This window comes from Musca autumnalis, unplaced genomic scaffold (genome assembly GCF_047663935.1).
Source record: "Musca autumnalis isolate F117 unplaced genomic scaffold, ASM4766393v1 scaffold_1, whole genome shotgun sequence".
NCBI classification, from domain to species: Eukaryota; Metazoa; Arthropoda; class Insecta; order Diptera; family Muscidae; genus Musca; species Musca autumnalis.
The window spans coordinates 76,405,740-76,422,613 of NW_027411644.1; the positions used below are offsets into that span (position 1 = coordinate 76,405,740).

Here is a 16,874-nt window from a genome sequence, read left to right on the forward strand (position 1 = left end):
TTTGTCAGTAAAATTTCTAGAATTTTATTTCAATTAAAAAATATCTAAAATGTTGTACTTTATTTCCGATGAGTATTTCAGTTATCGCCAGACTCTTTACTCTCGCCTCTGCTACCGCAGCATGGAAAATAATACCATTTTTCACCCTTGCCAAAAACTTCGCCATCACTGAGGGTATCTGGTAATTTTCTGGAAAAAATACACCAAATAATAATAATTACAACAACAGTTACACATTTTCCTTACTTATTCAATGTTTCCGGTAAAAATAAACACAGCACTGCGCCGGCCAACATCATTACGCTTATGAAAATCGATGGCAATGGACGATAAAAATTCGCTAAATACAAGACATAAGCATTTAGGAAACTGCACCCATAACCAATAACATGTATATTGGCTACACCTCGACCACGAACGCTGGTTGGTATAATTTCAGTGCAATATTGAGCCTCAGCATCATAGGCCACCACGGCACCAAAACGTCCCAAGCCCACCATTATGCCCAGTAAAGTTGCATTAACTTTTGGATCCATAAATGCCACCAAAAATCCCGTTATAGCTGTTATAATGCCACCAAGTAGCAACGACATGCTTGCCATACCTTTGCGTCCGATAATATTTTGAAAGGCAATAATTGCCAGACCCGCTGGGACATAACATGCTGACGTATAGGAAAACAGTTTGAGAGGTTCCGAACCCAATCCTTCCATATTACGTGAAACAATATCAAATGACATGGTTATGATGACGCTGAAACGGGGAAAAGAAGAAAGTTTCTTATCGGAACCTAATGTGAAGCGATTACTTCGGTCGGAGAAGATCAGGAGGGTGTCTTGAAGGCCTTATAATGAATAGTTCACTGGTTGAAGACCATTTTAATAGACGATCTGAGGGCTTTCTTTAGCACAACTTACCTCTTAATCAGCAAAATAATGGTAAACTTCCTCAGCCTAGGCGTCTTGAACATACCCCAAAATGTATCGTTGTTTTTCATTTTCTCCTCCTCTATTTCAATTTTGTGCTTATAGTATGCAACAAATTCCTCGAATACACTTTCCTCCACCTTGCGGCCATTGAATTTTGCCACCCGCTTAAGGCACTTAACAGCACGATCGTATTTCTTGCGGGTCAATAGCCAATTGGCACTTTCACATATTAGCATGGGATAAACAAATATCAGTAGGACAGGAGTTGAGGCTACCAATAAATAATAACGCCATGTATGGACCCACATTGCGTACCAGGGGGAGAGCATTAGGCCAGTACAATAAAAGACAGCTGGTGTTATGTTCAGACCAAAGGTACGTTTCTTGGGATTTAAATATTCGAAGGCTAGGAAGAGAATAATTTGAGGTAACAATAGGGGTGAGGTAATAGCACAGCATATTCTTTCCTTCCTACTTACCCAATATATACATGAGAACATAAAACGTGTCTGTCGATAGTCCCGATATGAAACGGCACAGCGCAAACATTGGCACAGAACTAACAAAGGATGTTAGAAAATCACCAATACCTCCCGATAATGTACTCAAAATTATAGCTGGTAGGCGACCAATTTTATCAGCTAAAAATCCAAAAGTGATGGTCCCGACAACAGCGCCAATATAATAGAATGATTGTCCAACGGCATTATTAAAAGCTTGGTCACAAACCCAATTTAACTGAAATGAAGAAAACATCCATGTAATCTTATAAGGTAAAAAAATCACTTCACCAAAATAATGAAAACAACTGTTAAATTACCACTTGTGGGAAAAACCCACTGAAAATGGAGTCAAAAATTTTCCAAACGTTATCCTAAGGTATCACTGCTGATTGTGATCACAACAAATCCCCGCAAATATTAAGAGAGGCCTAGGTCCTATGAAAACATCTCTAATTTTAAAGAGAAATTTCTTTTTGTAGGTAAACAAAACAACACAAAAAATTTTCATCAGTGAGGAAAAAGTTTCCTCACTAGCGTGAGGACACATTTTTCGATAGAAAAATTTTCCACAGTAGTCTGAGGACACATTTTTCTATACAAAAATTTTCCTCAGTAGACTTATGACACATTTTTCTATAGAAAAATTTTCCTCAGTAACCTGAGGACACATTTTTCTATAGAAAAATTTTCCTCAGTAGCCTGAGGATGGATTTTTCTATAGAAAAATTGTCCTCAGTAGCCTGAGGATGGATTTTTCTATAGAAAAATTTTCCTTAGTAGCCTGAGGACACATTTTTCTATAGAAAAATTTTCCTCAGTAGCCTGAGGACACATTTTTCTATAGAAAAATTTTCCTCAGTAGCCTGAGGACACATTTTTCTATAGAAAAATTTTCCTCAGTAGCCTGAGGACACATTTTTCTATAGAAAAATTTTCCTCAGTAGCCTGAGGACACATTTTTCTATAGAAAAATTTTCCTCAGTAGCCTGAGGACACATTTTTCTATAGAAAAATTTTCCTCAGTAGCCTGAGGACACATTTTTCTATAGAAAAATTTTCCTCAGTAGCCTGAGGACACATTTTTCTATAGAAAAATTTTCCTCAGTAGCCTGAGGACACATTTTTCTATAGAAAAATTTTCCTCAGTAGCCTGAGGACACATTTTTCTATAGAAAAATTTTCCTCAGTAGCCTGAGGACACATTTTTCTATAGAAAAATTTTCCTCAGTAGCCTGAGGACACATTTTTCTATAGAAAAATTTTCCTCAGTAGCCTGAGGACACATTTTTCTATAGAAAAATTTTCCTCAGTAGCCTGAGGACACATTTTTCTATAGAAAAATTTTCCTCAGTAGCCTGAGGACACATTTTTCTATAGAAAAATTTTCCTCAGTAGTCTGAGGACACATTTTTCTATTGAAAAATTTTCCTCAGTAGCCTGAGGACACATTTTTCTATAGAAAAATTTCCTCAGTAGCCTGAGGACACATTTTTCTATAGAAAAATTTTCCTCAGTAGCCTGAGGACACATTTTTCTATAGAAAAATTTTCCTCAGTAGCCTGAGGACACATTTTTCTATAGAAAAATTTTCCTCAGTAGTCTGAGGACACATTTTTCTATAGAAAAATTTTCCTCAGTAGCCTGAGGACACATTTTTCTATAGAAAAATTTTCCTCAGTAGTCTGAGGACACATTTTTCTATTGAAAAATTTTCCTCAGTAGCCCGAGGACACATTTTTCTATTGAAAAATTTTCCTCAGTAGCCCGAGGACACATTTTTCTATAGAAAAAATTTCCTCAATAACCTGAGGACACATTTTTCTATAGAAAAATTTTCCTCTGTATCCTGAGGACACAATTTTCTACAGAAAAATGTTCCTCAGTGGCCTGAGGACACATTTTTCTATAGAAAAATGTTCCTCAGTAGCGTGAGGACACATTTTTCTACAGAAAAATTTTCCTCAGTAGCCTGAGGATGGATTTTTCTATAGAAAAATTTTCCTCAGTAGCCTGAGGATGGATTTTTCTATAGAAAAATTTTCCTCAGTAGCCTGAGGATGGATTTTTCTATAGAAAAATTTTCCTCAGTAGCCTGAGGATGGATTTTTCTATAGAAAAATTTTCTTCAGTAGCCTGAGGACACATTTTTCTATAGAAAAATTTTCATCAGTAGCCTGAGGACACATTTTTCTATAGAAAAATTTTCCTCGGTAGCCTGAGGACACATTTTTCTATAGAAAAATTTTCCTCATTAGCCTGAGGACACATTTTTCTATAGAAAAATTTTCCACATTAGCCTGAGGACACATTTTTCTATAGAAAAACTTTTCCTAAGGACACATTTTTCTATAGAAAAATTTTCCTCAGTAGCCTGAGGATGGATTTTTCTATAGAAAAATTTTCCTCAGTAGCCAGAGGATGGATTTTTCTATAGAAAAATTTTCCTCAGTAGCCTGAGGATAGATTTTTCTATAGACAAATTTTCCTCAGTGGCCTGAGGATGGATTTTTCTATAGAAAAATTTTCCTCAGTAGCCTGAGGATGGATTTTTCTATAGAAAAATTTTCCTCAGTAGCCTGAGGATGGATTTTTCTATAGAAAAATTTTCCTCAGTAGCCTGAGGATGGATTTTTCTATAGAAAAATTTTCCTCAGTAGCCTGAGGATGGATTTTTCTATAGAAAAATTTTCCTCAGTAGCCTGAGGATGGATTTTTCTATACAAAAATTTTCCTCAGTAGCCTGAGGATGGATTTTTCTATACAAAAATTTTCCTCAGTAGCCTGAGGATGGATTTTTCTATAGAAAAATTTTCCTCAGTAGCCTGAGGATGGTTTTTCTATAGAAAAATTTTCCTCAGTAGCCTGAGGATGGTTTTTCTATAGAAAAATTTTCCTCAGTAGCCTGAGGACACATTTTTCTATAGAAAAATTTTCCTCAGTAGCCTGAGGACACATTTTTCTATAGAAAAATTTTCCTCAGTAGCCTGAGGACACATTTTTCTATAGAAAAATTTTCCTCAGTAGCCTGAGGACACATTTTCTATAGAAAAATTTTCCTCAGTACCCTGAGGACACATTTTTCTATAGAAAAATTTTCCTCAGTACCCTGAGGACACATTTTTCTATAGAAAAATTTTCCTCAGTAACATGAGGACACATTTTTCTATAGAAAAATTTTCCTCAGTAACATGAGGACACATTTTTCTATACAAAAATTTTCCTCAGTAACATGAGGACACATTTTTCTATACAAAAATTTTCCTCAGTAGCCTGAGGATGGATTTTTCTATACAAAAATTTTCCTCAGTAGCCTGAGGATGGATTTTTCTATAGAAAAATTTTCCTCAGTAGCCTGAGGATGGTTTTTCTATAGAAAAATTTTCCTCAGTAGCCTGAGGACACATTTTCTATAGAAAAATTTTCCTCAGTACCCTGAGGACACATTTTTCTATAGAAAAATTTTCCTCAGTACCCTGAGGACACATTTTTCTATAGAAAAATTTTCCTCAGTAACATGAGGACACATTTTTCTATAGAAAAATTTTCCTCAGTAACATGAGGACACATTTTTCTATAGAAAAATTTTCCTCAGTAGCCAGAGGACACATTTTTCTCTAGCAAAATTTTCCTCAGTAGCCTGAGGACACATTTTTCTATAGAAAAAGTTTTCATCAGTAGCCTGAGGACACACTTTTCTACAGAAAAAATTTCCTCAGTAGTCTGAGGACACATTTTTCTATAGAAAAATTTTCCCCATTAGCCTGAGGACACATTTTTCTATAGAAAAACTTTCCTCAGTAGCCTGAGGACACAATTTTCTATAGAAAAATTTTTCTCAGTAGCCTAAGGACACATTTTTCTATAGAAAAATTTTCCTTGTAGCCTGAGGACACATTTTTCTACAGAAAATTTTTCCTCAGTAGCCTGAGGATGGATTTATCTGTAGAAAAATTTTCCTCAGTAGCCTGAGGATGGATTTTTCTATAGAAAAATTTTCCTCAGTAGCCTGAGGTTGGATTTTTCTATAGAAAAATTTTCCTCAGTAGCCTGAGGTTGGATTTTTCTATAGAAAAATTTTTCTCAGTATCCTGAGGATGGATTTTTCTATAGAAAAATTTCCTCAGTAGCCTGAGGATGGATTTTTCTATAGAAAAATTTTCCTCAGTAGCCTGAGGATGGATTTTTCTATAGAAAAATTTTCCTCAGTAGCCTGAGGATGGATTTTTCTATAGAAAAATTTTCCTCAGTAGCCTGAGGATGGATTTTTCTATAGAAAAATTTTTCCTCAATAGCCTGAGGATGGATTTTTCTATAGAAAAATTTTCCTCCCTAGCCTGAGGATGGATTTTTCTATAGAAAAATTTTCCTCCCTAGCCTGAGGATGGATTTTTCTATAGAAAAATTTTCCTCAGTAGCCTGAGTATGGATTTTTCTATAGAAAAATTTTCCGCAGTAGCCTGAGGATGGATTTTTCTATAGAAAAATTTTCCGCAGTAGCCTGAGGATGGATTTTTCTATACAAAAATGTTCCTCAGTAGCCTGAGGATGGATATTTCTATACAAAAATTTTCCTCAGTAGCCTGAGGATGGATTTTTCTATAGAAAAATTTTCCTCAGTAGCCTGAGGATGGTTTTTCTATAGAAAAATTTTCCTCAGTAGCCTGAGGATGGATTTTTCTATAGAAAAATTTTCCTCAGTAGCCTGAGGATGGATTTTTCTATAGAAAAATTTTCCTCAGTAGCTAGAGGGCACATTTTTCTATAGAAAAATTTTCCTCAGTAGCCTGAGGACACATTTTTCTATAGAAAAATTTTCCTCAGTAGCCTGAGGACACATTTTTCTATAGAAAAATTTTCCTCAGTAGCCTGAGGACACATTTTTCTATAGAAAAATTTTCCTCAGTAGCCTGAGGACACATTTTTCTATAGAAAAATTTTCCTCAGTAGCCTGAGGACACATTTTTCTATAGAAAAATTTTCCTCAGTAGCCTGAGGACACATTTTTCTATAGAAAAATTTTCCTCAGTAGCCTGAGGACACATTTTTCTATAGAAAAATTTTCCTCAGTAGCCTGAGGACACATTTTTCTATAGAAAAATTTTCCTCAGTAGCCTGAGGACACATTTTTCTATAGAAAAATTTTCCTAAGTAGCCTTAGGACACATTTTCTATAGAAAGATTTTCCTCAGTAGCCTGAGGACACATTTTTCTATAGAAAAATTTTCCTCAGTAGCCTGAGGACACATTTTTCTATAGAAAATTTTTCGTCAGTACCCTGAGGACACATTTTTCTATAGAAAAATTTTCCTCAGTAACCTGAGGACACATTTTTCTATAGAAAATTTTTCCTCAGTAGCCTGAGGACACATTTTTCTATAGAAAAAAATTCTTCAGTAGCCTGAGGACACATTTTTCTCTAGCAAAATTTTCCTCAGTAGCCTGAGGACACATTTTTCTATAGAAAAAGTTTTCCTCAGTAACCTGAGGACACATTTTTCTATAGAAAATTTTTCCTCAGTAGCCTGAGGACACATTTTTCTATAGAAAAAAATTCTTCAGTAGCCTGAGGACACATTTTTCTCTAGCAAAATTTTCCTCAGTAGCCTGAGGACACATTTTTCTTTAGAAAAAGTTTTCATCAGTAGCCTGAGGACACACTTTTCTACAGAAAAATTTTCCTCAGTAGTCTGAGGACACCCTTTTCTATAGAAAAATTTTCCTCAGTAGCCTGAGGACACATTTTTCTATAGAAAAATTTTTCTTTTTTTTTCCTCAGTAGCCTGAGACACATTTTTCTATAGTAAAATTTAATTTAAAAAATTTCCTCAGTAGCCTGATGACACATTTTTCTATAGAAAAAATTTCCTTAGTAGCCTTAGGACACATTTTTCTATAGAAAAATTTTCCTCAGTAGCCTGAGAACACATTTTTCTATAGAAAATTTTTCCTCCGTGGCCTAAGGACACATTTTTCTATAGAAAAATTTTCCTTAGTAGCCTGAGGACACATTTTTTTATAGAAAAATTTTCTTCAGTAGCCTGAGGACACATTGTTCTATAGAAAAATTTTCCTTAGTAGCCTGAGGACACATTTTTCTATAGAAAAATTTTCCTTAGTAGCCTGAGGACAAGTTTTTCTATAGAAAATTTTTCCTTAGTAAGCTGAGGACACATTTTATAACAGAAAAACGTTCCACAGTGACCTGATGATGGATTTTTCTATAGAAAAAAATTCCTCAGTAGCCCAAGGGCACAATCTTCTAAGAAAAATTTTCCTCTGTAGCCTGAGGACACATTTTATAACAGAAAAAAGTTCCACTGTAACCTGATGATGGATTTTTCTATAGAAAAATTTTACTCAGTAGCCTGAGATGGATTTTTCTATAGAAAAATTTTCCTCAGTAGCATGAGGACACATTTTTCAAAATAAAAATGTTCCTCAGTGGCCTGAGGACACATTTTTCTATAGAAAAATTTTCCTTAGTAGCCTGAGGACACATTTTTCTATAGAAAAATTTTCCTCGGTAGCCTGAGGACCCATTTTTGTAGAGAAAAATTTTCCTAATTCGCCTGAAGACACATTTTGCTATAGAAAAATTTTCCTTAGAAGCCCGAGGACACATCTTTCTATAGAAAAATGTTCCTCAGTAGCCAGAGGACACATTTTTCTATAGACAAATTTTCCTCAGTACCCTGAGGACACATTTTTCTATAGAAAAATTTTCCTCAGTAGTCTGAGGATGGATTTTTCTCCTCACTAGCCTGAGGACACATTTTTCTATAGAAAAATTTTCCTCAGTAGCCTGAGGACACATTTTTCTATAGAAAAATATTCCTCTGTAGCCTGAGGACACATTTTTCTATAGAAAAATTTTCCTCAGTAGCCTGAGGACACATTTTTCTATAGAAAAATTTTCCTCAGTAGCCTGAGGACACATTTTTCTATAGAAAAATTTTCCTCAGTAACCTGAGGACACATTTTTCTATAGAAAAATTTTCCTCAGTAGCCTGAGGACACATTTTTCTATAGAAAAATATTCCTCTGTAACCTGAGGACACATTTTTTATAGAAAAATTTTCCTCAGTAGCCTGAGGATGGATTTTTCTATAGAAAAATTTTCCTCAGTAGCCTGAGGATGGATTTTTCTATAGAAAAATTTTCCTCAGTAGCCTGAGGATGGATTTTTCTATAGAAAAATTTTCCTCAGTAGCCTGAGGATGGATTTTTCTATAGAAAAATTTTCCTCAATAGCCTGAGGATGGATTTTTCTATAGAAAAATTTTCCTCAGTAGCCTGAGGATGGATTTTTCTATAGAAAAATTTTCCTCAGTAGCCTGAGGATGGATTTTTCTATAGAAAATTTTCCTCAGTATCCTGAGGATGGATTTTTCTATAGAAAAATTTTCCTCAGTAGCCTGAGGATGGATTTTTCTATAGAAAAATTTTCCTCAGTAGCCTGAGGATGGATTTTTCTATAGAAAAATTTTCCTCAGTAGCCTGAGGATGGATTTTTCTATAGAAAAATTTTCCTCAGTAGCTTGAGGATGGATTTTTCTATAGAAAAATTTTCCTCAGTAGCCTGAGGATGGATTTTTCTATAGAAAAATTTTCCTCAGTAGCCTGAGGATGGATTTTTCTATAGAAAAATTTTCCTGAGTAGCCTGAGGACATATTTTTGTAGAGAAAAATTTTCCTAATTCGCCTGAAGACACATTTTGCTATAGAAAAATTTTCCTTAGTAGCCGGAGGACACATTTTTCCTTAGTAGGCTGAGGACACATTTTATAATAGAAAAACGTTCCACAGTGACCTGATGATGGATTTTTCTATAGAAAAATTTTACTCAGTAGGCTGAGATGGATTTTTCTATAAAAAAATTTTCCTCAGTAGCATGAGGACACATTTTTCAAAACAAAAATTTTCCTTAGTAGCATGAGGACACATTTTTCAAAACAAAAATTTTCCTCAGTAGCCTGAGGACACATTTTTCTATAGAAAAATGTTCCTCAGTAGCCGGAAGACACATTTTTCTATAGAAAAATTTTCCTCAGTAGCCTGAGGACACATTTTTCTATAGAAAAATTTTCCGCAGTAGCCTGAGGACACATTTTTCTATAGAAAATTTTTCCGCAGTAGCCTGAGGACACATTTTTCTCCTCACTAGCCTGAGGACACATTTTTCTATAGAAAAATTTTCCTCAGTAGCCTGAGGACACATTTTTTTATAGAAAAATATTCCTCTGTAGCCTGAGGACACATTTTTTATAGAAAAATTTTCCTCAGTAGCCTGAGGACACATTTTTCTATAGAAAAATTTTCCTCAGTAGCCTGAGGACACATTTTTCTATAGAAAAATTTTCCTCGGTAGCCTGAGGACACATTTTTCTATAGAAAAATTTTCCTCAGTAGCCTGAGGACACATTTTTCTATAGAAAAATTTTCCTCAGTAGCCTGAGGACACATTTTTCTATAGAAAAATTTTCCTCAGTAGCCTGAGGACACATTTTTCTATAGAAAAATTTTCCTCAGTGGCCTGAGGACACTTTTTCTCCTCACTAGCCTGAGGACACATTTTTCTATAGAAAAATTCTCCGCAGTAGCCTGAGGATGGATTTTTCTATAGAAAAATTTTCCTCAGTAGCCTGAGGATGGATTTTTCTATAGAAAAAGTTTCCTCAGTAGCCTGAGGATGGATTTTTCTATAGAAAAAGTTTCCTCAGTAGCCTGAGACACATTTTTCTATAGACAAATTTCCCTCTGTATCCTGAGGATGGATTTTTCTATAGAAATTTTTTCTTCAGTCCATCCTAAGAGCATACCATTAACAATAAAAAAACATTTTTTCAATGCAATATTTTAACACAAATCTCTCTTCAGCTTACCTCCATTGTTATGCTCTCATAATCAACTTCCTTTTTATAAATCCATTCGCGGCATAATAAGCCTTCGGCTGGCACAGCTGTGCCGTTCTCCTCCAATTTATCCAGCAAAGTACAATGAGGACTAGGCAACTGTTGATAAATGTTATTGATTTCCTCAAATGATTTATTTTCCAAGCTGGGATGATAACACCAATGCTCCGGTGTGAAACTAATTAATGTTTGTGAGAAATAATGCATCGATGACATTATATTCGTATAACCGAATAGCAAAAGGACCACCCATTGATATGGACCAAAATTGCCGCACTTTTCAAGGACCCGATCGAAATCCATTATGTTTACTATTCCGCAATCTAAGCGACACTCCTCTGGCAATACTTCTATTAGGATTTCACTTTGATTTGGGGAAATTTAAATATTCCGTTTTTTGCTTTCACATCTCCAACAATCGTCTAATTTCACAATGGTTGTGATTATTATTGTGCCATGGTCTTAAAATCACACAAAACCATCTAATATTGTGGCTGTAAATTGTCGTCGCTTGCGTCGTGGAATCTTTATAATCCAACAACATTTTTTATCTTTCCTTTATGGTAATAGAATCGGCTGACTTTCGCACCCTTGTTGTGGAAGTGTTGTACGATTTCTCATGACGTTGGTCATTGTAATGTTTTGTGATCGTCTTGGGTTATACCCCCAATGTGGAATCTATCTCTAGTTCTGATAAGAATCTGCAAAAACCTGATCAGACAAATATCAAATAAATGATAATTTTACTAAAATTTTAGTAGTTCTTATCATTCACATTATTGTTATGGCCTGCAGTAGCATGTTTTCATTTTCTTGAAAGGTATTCCGAATTCGAGACTTCTGTCGCTTTTTTATTTGTTATTATATCGCATTTAGTTGGGATAATAATGTCAAACATTGGTTTTTATTGGTAATTATAAACTAGGCAGAGAACAGTGGTGTGAGTTCGTTTAAAAATTAGTTTTTTAAAGTAAAGGGATAAGGGAGAAAATGACAAGTACATTTTAGACCACCAGCAACACAAGGAACCACAAAATGAAAAACCAAAAAGAAGCATTTTCTTTAGTGTGGATTAAAAAATAAATAAATCTAGCATAATAATTTGTCTTAACCGTAGATTTTATTCTTAAATCGTGGAGTTTTTATTTTCATAATTTATTTTCAAATCGTCGATTTTTTAAGGATATATTTTAAATCGTGTATTTTTTAAGCATATTTTTTTCAATTTTTGAAATAATTTTTTTAATCGTGGATTTTTTAAAGAATATTTTTTTAAAATCGTCGATTTTTAAAGAATATTTTTTTCAAATCGTCGATTTTTAAAAAATATTTTTTTCAAATCTCCGATTTTTGAAATAATTTTTTTAATCGTGGATTTTTGAAAGAATATTTCTAAATCGTAGATTTTTGGAAATAGTGGAAATAGTGGATTTTTAAACGATTTCGTCAAATCGTGTATTTTTGAAGGAAAGTTTTTTTCCAAAGTTTTTAAAAATTTTTTAATTGTAGATATTTCTTCAATCTTGGATTTTTGAATTACATTTTTTCAAACTTTATAAATTTTTTTTTAAAGTGGATATTTTTTTCAAATCGTGGATTATAATGCATTTTTATAACTGTCGATTTTTTCTCACACCGTAGAGTTTTTAAAGAATATTTTTCTTTTCAAATCGTGGATTTAAAAAAAATCAATTCGGTGGCTTTTTAAAGAATATTTATCCAAATCACGGATTTTCTTTGAAATCGGGAATTTGCTAAATATTTTTATTTAATTTTTTTTTAATCATCGATCTTTTGAAAGAATATTATTTCAAATCCTGAAGTTTCTAAATTTGGTTTTCAAAATCATGGATTTTTTAAAGATTTTTTTTCTAAGTCGTGGATTTTCTAAGATTTTTTTTTCGAAATCGTAAAGTTTTTAAAGAAAATTTTTGTGAATTTTTCTCAAATCGTCGATTTTTAAAGAAACATTTTTTCGAAATCCTGTTTTATTTTCAAATCGTGGATTTTTAAATAAAAATTTTATCGAAATCGTGAATTTTTTTCTAATCGTGTATTTAAAAAAAACACACATTTTCTCAGTCTTGAATTTTTCTCAAACCGTGGATTTAAAAAGAAACACATTTTCTCAGTCTTGAATTTATCTCAAATCGTGGATTAAAGAAAAATTTTTTTCGAATTTGTGAATTTTTCTTTTTCGAAATCGTTGATTTTTTAAAGAAAATTTTTGTTCATTTTTCCCAAATCGTTGATTTTTCAAGAAACATTTTTTCGAAATCCTGTTTTATTTTCAAATCGTGGATTTTTAAATAAAAATTTTATCGAAATCGTGATTTTTTTTCAAATCGTGTATTTAAAAAAAAAAAACAAAAAAATATTTAAAAAAAAGGGAGAAAATGACAAGTACATTTTAGACCACCAGCAACACCAGGAACCACAAAATGAAAAACTAAAAAGAAGCATTTTCTTTAGTATGGATTAAAAAATAAATAAATCTTGCATAATAATTTGTCTTAACCGTAGATTTTTTTCTCAAATCGTGGAGTTTTTATTTTCATAATTTATTTTCAAATCGTCGATTTTTTAAGGATATATTTTAAATCGTGTAATTTTTTTAAGAATATTTTTTCAAATCGTCGATTTTTAAAGAATATTTTTTTCAAATCGTCGATTTTTGAAATAATTTTTTTTAATTGTGGATTTTTGAAAGAATATTTCTAAATCGTAGATTTTTGGAAATAGTGGAAATAGTGGATTTTTAAACGATTTTGTCAAATCGTGTATTTTTGAAGGAAAGTTTTTTTTTCCAAAGTTTTTAAAAATTTTTTAATTGTAGATATTTCTTCAATCTTGGATTTTTGAATTACATTTTTTCAAACTTTATAAATTTTTTTAAAGTGGATATTTTTTTAAATAGTGTATTATAATGCATTTTTATAACTGTCGATTTTTTCTCACACCATAGAGTTTTTAAAGAATATTTTTCTTTTCAAATCGTGGATTTAAAAAAAATCAATTCGGTGGCTTTTTAAAGAATATTTATCCAAATCACGGATTTTCTTTGAAATCGGGAATTTGCTAAATATTTTTATATATTTTTTTTTAATCATCGATCTTTTGAAAGAATATTATTTCAAATCGTGAAGTTTCTAAATTTGGTTTTCAAAATCATGGATTTTTTAAAGATTTTTTTTCTATGTCGTGGATTTTCTAAGATTTTTTTTTCGAAATCGTCGATTTTTTAAAGAAAATTTTTGTGCATTTTTCTCAAATCGTCGATTTTTCAACAAAAACATTTTTTCGAAATCCTGTTTTATTTTCAAATCGTGGATTTTTAAATAAAATTTTTTATCGAAATAGTGAATTTTTTTCAAATCGTGTATTTTAAAAATAACACATTTTCTTAGTCTTGAATTTTTCTCAAACCGTGGATTTAAAAAAAAAAACACATTTTCTCAGTCTTGAATTTATCTCAAATCGTGGATTAAAGAAAAAAATTTTTCGAATTTGTGAATTTATCTTTTTTGAAATCGTTGATTTTTTAAAGAAAATTTTTGTGAATTTTTTTTTAATCGTCGATTTTTCAAGAAACATTTTTTCGAAATCCTGTTTTATTTTCAAATCGTGGATTTTTAAATAAAAATTTTATCGAAATCGTGAATTTTTTTCAAATCGTGTATTTAAAAAAAAAAACACATTTTCTCAGTCTTGTATTTTTCTCAAATCGCGGATTTAAAAAACACATTTTCTCAGTCTTGAATTTATCTCAAATCGTGGATTAAAGAAAAAATTTTTTCGAATTTGTGAATTTTTCCCAAAACGTAAACGAAGACAAAAATATTTTTCGAAATCGTGTGTTAATTAGAGATTTTTTTCGAAATATTTTCGAATTTTTCTCAAATCGTGGATTTAAAAAACCAACATTTTTCGCAATCGTGGATTTATTAAAGATTATTTTCGAAATCTTGAATTTTTCTCAAATCGTGGATTTAAAAAATATATATATATTTTTTTCGTAATCGTGGATTTATTAAAGATTATTTTCATAATCGTGATTTTTTTAAATCGTGGATTAAAAACACATTGTTCGAAAGCGTCGATTTTTTTAAATCGTAGATTTGTCTCAAATCGATATTTCTTGAAAACGTGGATTTATCTCAAATCTAATTATTTTAGTTCAAATAGATTTTGTAAAGATTTTTTCGAAACCGTGGATTTTTTAAAGATTTTTTTGTAATCGTGGATTTTTTAAAGATTTTTTCGAAATCGCCAATCTTCATAGATTATTTTTGAATTTATGGATTTTTTGAAATCATTGCTTTTTAAAGAATGCTATTTTTAAATCGTGGATTTTTTAAATAATTTATTTGAAATCTTCGATTTTTCAAAGTTTTTTCTTTTTGAAATCTTCGATTTTTAAAGATTTTTTTTAAATCGTGAATTTTTCAAAGGATTTTTTTTGAAATCGTGGTTTTTTAAAGATTTTTTTTAAATCGTGAATTTTTCAAAGGATTTTTTTTTTTGAAATCGTGGTTTTTTTAAAGATTTTTTTTTTGAAATCGTGGATTTTTTAAATATGTTTTTTAAATCGTGATTTTTTTAAGAGTTTTTTAAATCGACGATTTTTAAAGTAATTTTATTTTTAAATCGTATAAAATTTCTTTAATACTTACTTTACTTACTTAGCTGGCCCATTACAGAACATTTGTTCTATAGGCCGAACTAAGAAGAGATCTCCATTCCTCTCTATTTGTTGCTTCGCACTCTGGAATACCGCGCCTTTTCATCTCATCATCCACTTGTTTGTGCCATCTATTCCTTGGCCTGCCAATTCTGCGTGCACCGCCATGTGGCTCGAATTTATACGCCTTTTTAGCGGATTCATCATCGCTCATTCTTATTATATGGCCTAGCCAGCGCAATCGCTGCATCTCGGTACGTTTAACTATATTGATGTCGTTGTATAGCAGATACAGCTCGTGGTTCATGCGACGTCGATATTCACCGTCAACGCAGATTGGTCCGTAGATCTTTCGAAGAATTTTTCTCTCAAACACACCAAGCACTGCCATGTCTGCTTGCGCAAGTACCCAGGCTTCGGAGCCATACATCAGCACGGGTAGTATCAGTGTTTTGTAGAGCGTTCTTTTTGTTTGACGAGATGTGGCTTTGTTTTTAAACTGCTTAGTTATACCAAAGTAGCATCTGTTGGCCAATACAATTCTTCTTTTTATTTCACAACTGATGTCGTTTGTTGTGTTTACGGAGGTGTCGAGGTAGACGAAGTCTTTTACTACCTCAATATTATAGGAACCAACTTCCACAGTCGGTCCGAGCTCAATGGACGCATTGCGCGTCGACACCATCAACTTGGTCTTCTCACCGTTTACCGCCAGACCCACTTTAGCATATTATCCTTCGACCTTCATAAAGGTATCAGTTACTTCTTTTACTGATCGGCCTATGATGTCTATATCATCAGCATAAACAAGTAACTTGTGACTATTGGTGTAGATTGTGTCACTTCTTTTGACGTTTGCCTCTCGTATAACCTTTTCTAGCAGGATGTTGAAGAGGTCACACGAAAGGCTGTCTCCTTGTCTGAAACCTCTTTTGGTACCAAACTCTTCGGAGAGGTTCTTTCCTCTTTTAACTGAGGACCTCGTGTCAGTTAAAGTCATTTTACAAAGCCGGATGAGCTTTGCGGGGATACCAAATTCAGACATGGCTTGGAATACCTTTGAACGCAGCGGGCTGTCGAAGGCTGCTTTATAATCGACAAAAAGGTGGTAGGTGTCGATCTGCATATCTTGGGTCTTCTCCAGGATTTGCCGCAGGGTAAATATCTGGTCAATGGTGGACTTGCCAGGTCTAAAGCCACATTGGTATGGTCCAATTAAATTTCTTTAAAATCTTTTTAAATCGTGGTTTTTTAAATAATTTATTTTTATTTTGAAATCATGGTTTTTATATTATTTTTTTATTTGAAATCTTGAAATTTTTTAAAGACATTTATTTGTTTGAAATCTTCCATTTTTAAAACATTTTTTTCGAAATCGTGGATTTTAAGTAATTATTTTTAAGAAAATTTCTGAAATCGTGGACGTATAAATAATTATTTTTGAGAAAATTTCTGAAATCGTAGATTTTTAAATAATTATTTTGAGAAAATTTCTGAAATCGTGGATTTTTAAATAATTATTTTTGAGAAAATTTCTGAAGTCGTGGATTTTAAATGATTTTTTCTTGAAATAGCTGATTTGTTTAATGATTTTTTTTGAGTAAATTTCTGAAATCGTGAATTTTTAAGTAATTATATTTGAGAAAATTTCGTGGATTTTTAAATGTTTTTAAAGTTTTTTCTTGAAATCGTGGATTTTTAAATAACTTTTTAAAGTTTTTTCTTGAAATCTTGGATTTTTAAATAATTATTTTTGAAAAAAATTCTGAAATTGGATCTTTAAATAATTTTTTAATGTTTTGTTTTCTAGAAATCGTAGATTTTTAAATGATTTTTTGAGAACATTTTT

At 32.2% G+C, this 16,874-nt stretch overlaps 1 protein-coding gene across 1 annotated transcript; it reads right to left on the bottom strand.

Moving 5' to 3' along the window:
- LOC141390626 (organic cation transporter-like protein) lies at positions 1–10,802 on the bottom strand. The gene is made up of 5 exons (XM_073963571.1): positions 10,315–10,802; positions 1,409–1,667; positions 918–1,335; positions 247–753; positions 1–189 (listed from the first exon to the last, which is right to left on the bottom strand). The coding sequence occupies exons 1-5, from the start codon at positions 10,645–10,647 to the stop codon at positions 78–80; spliced, it is 1,629 nt and encodes a 542-aa protein (XP_073819672.1). The 5' UTR covers positions 10,648–10,802; the 3' UTR covers positions 1–77.
- Positions 10,803–16,874: the final 6,072 nt, after the last annotated feature.

Bases quoted from the DNA above. Each gene is read 5' to 3' on its own strand.
- LOC141390626 (XM_073963571.1), bottom strand. From the start codon at position 10,647: ATGGATTTCGATCGGGTCCTTGAAAAGTGCGGCAATTTTGGTCCATAT. The intron at 1,336-1,408 runs GTAAGTAGGAAG...TTCTCTTCCTAG, and splicing joins TGTTCTCATGTATATATTGG to CCTTCGAATATTTAAATCCC. The intron at 754-917 runs GTAAGTTGTGCT...TCCCCGTTTCAG, and splicing joins ATTATTTTGCTGATTAAGAG to CGTCATCATAACCATGTCAT.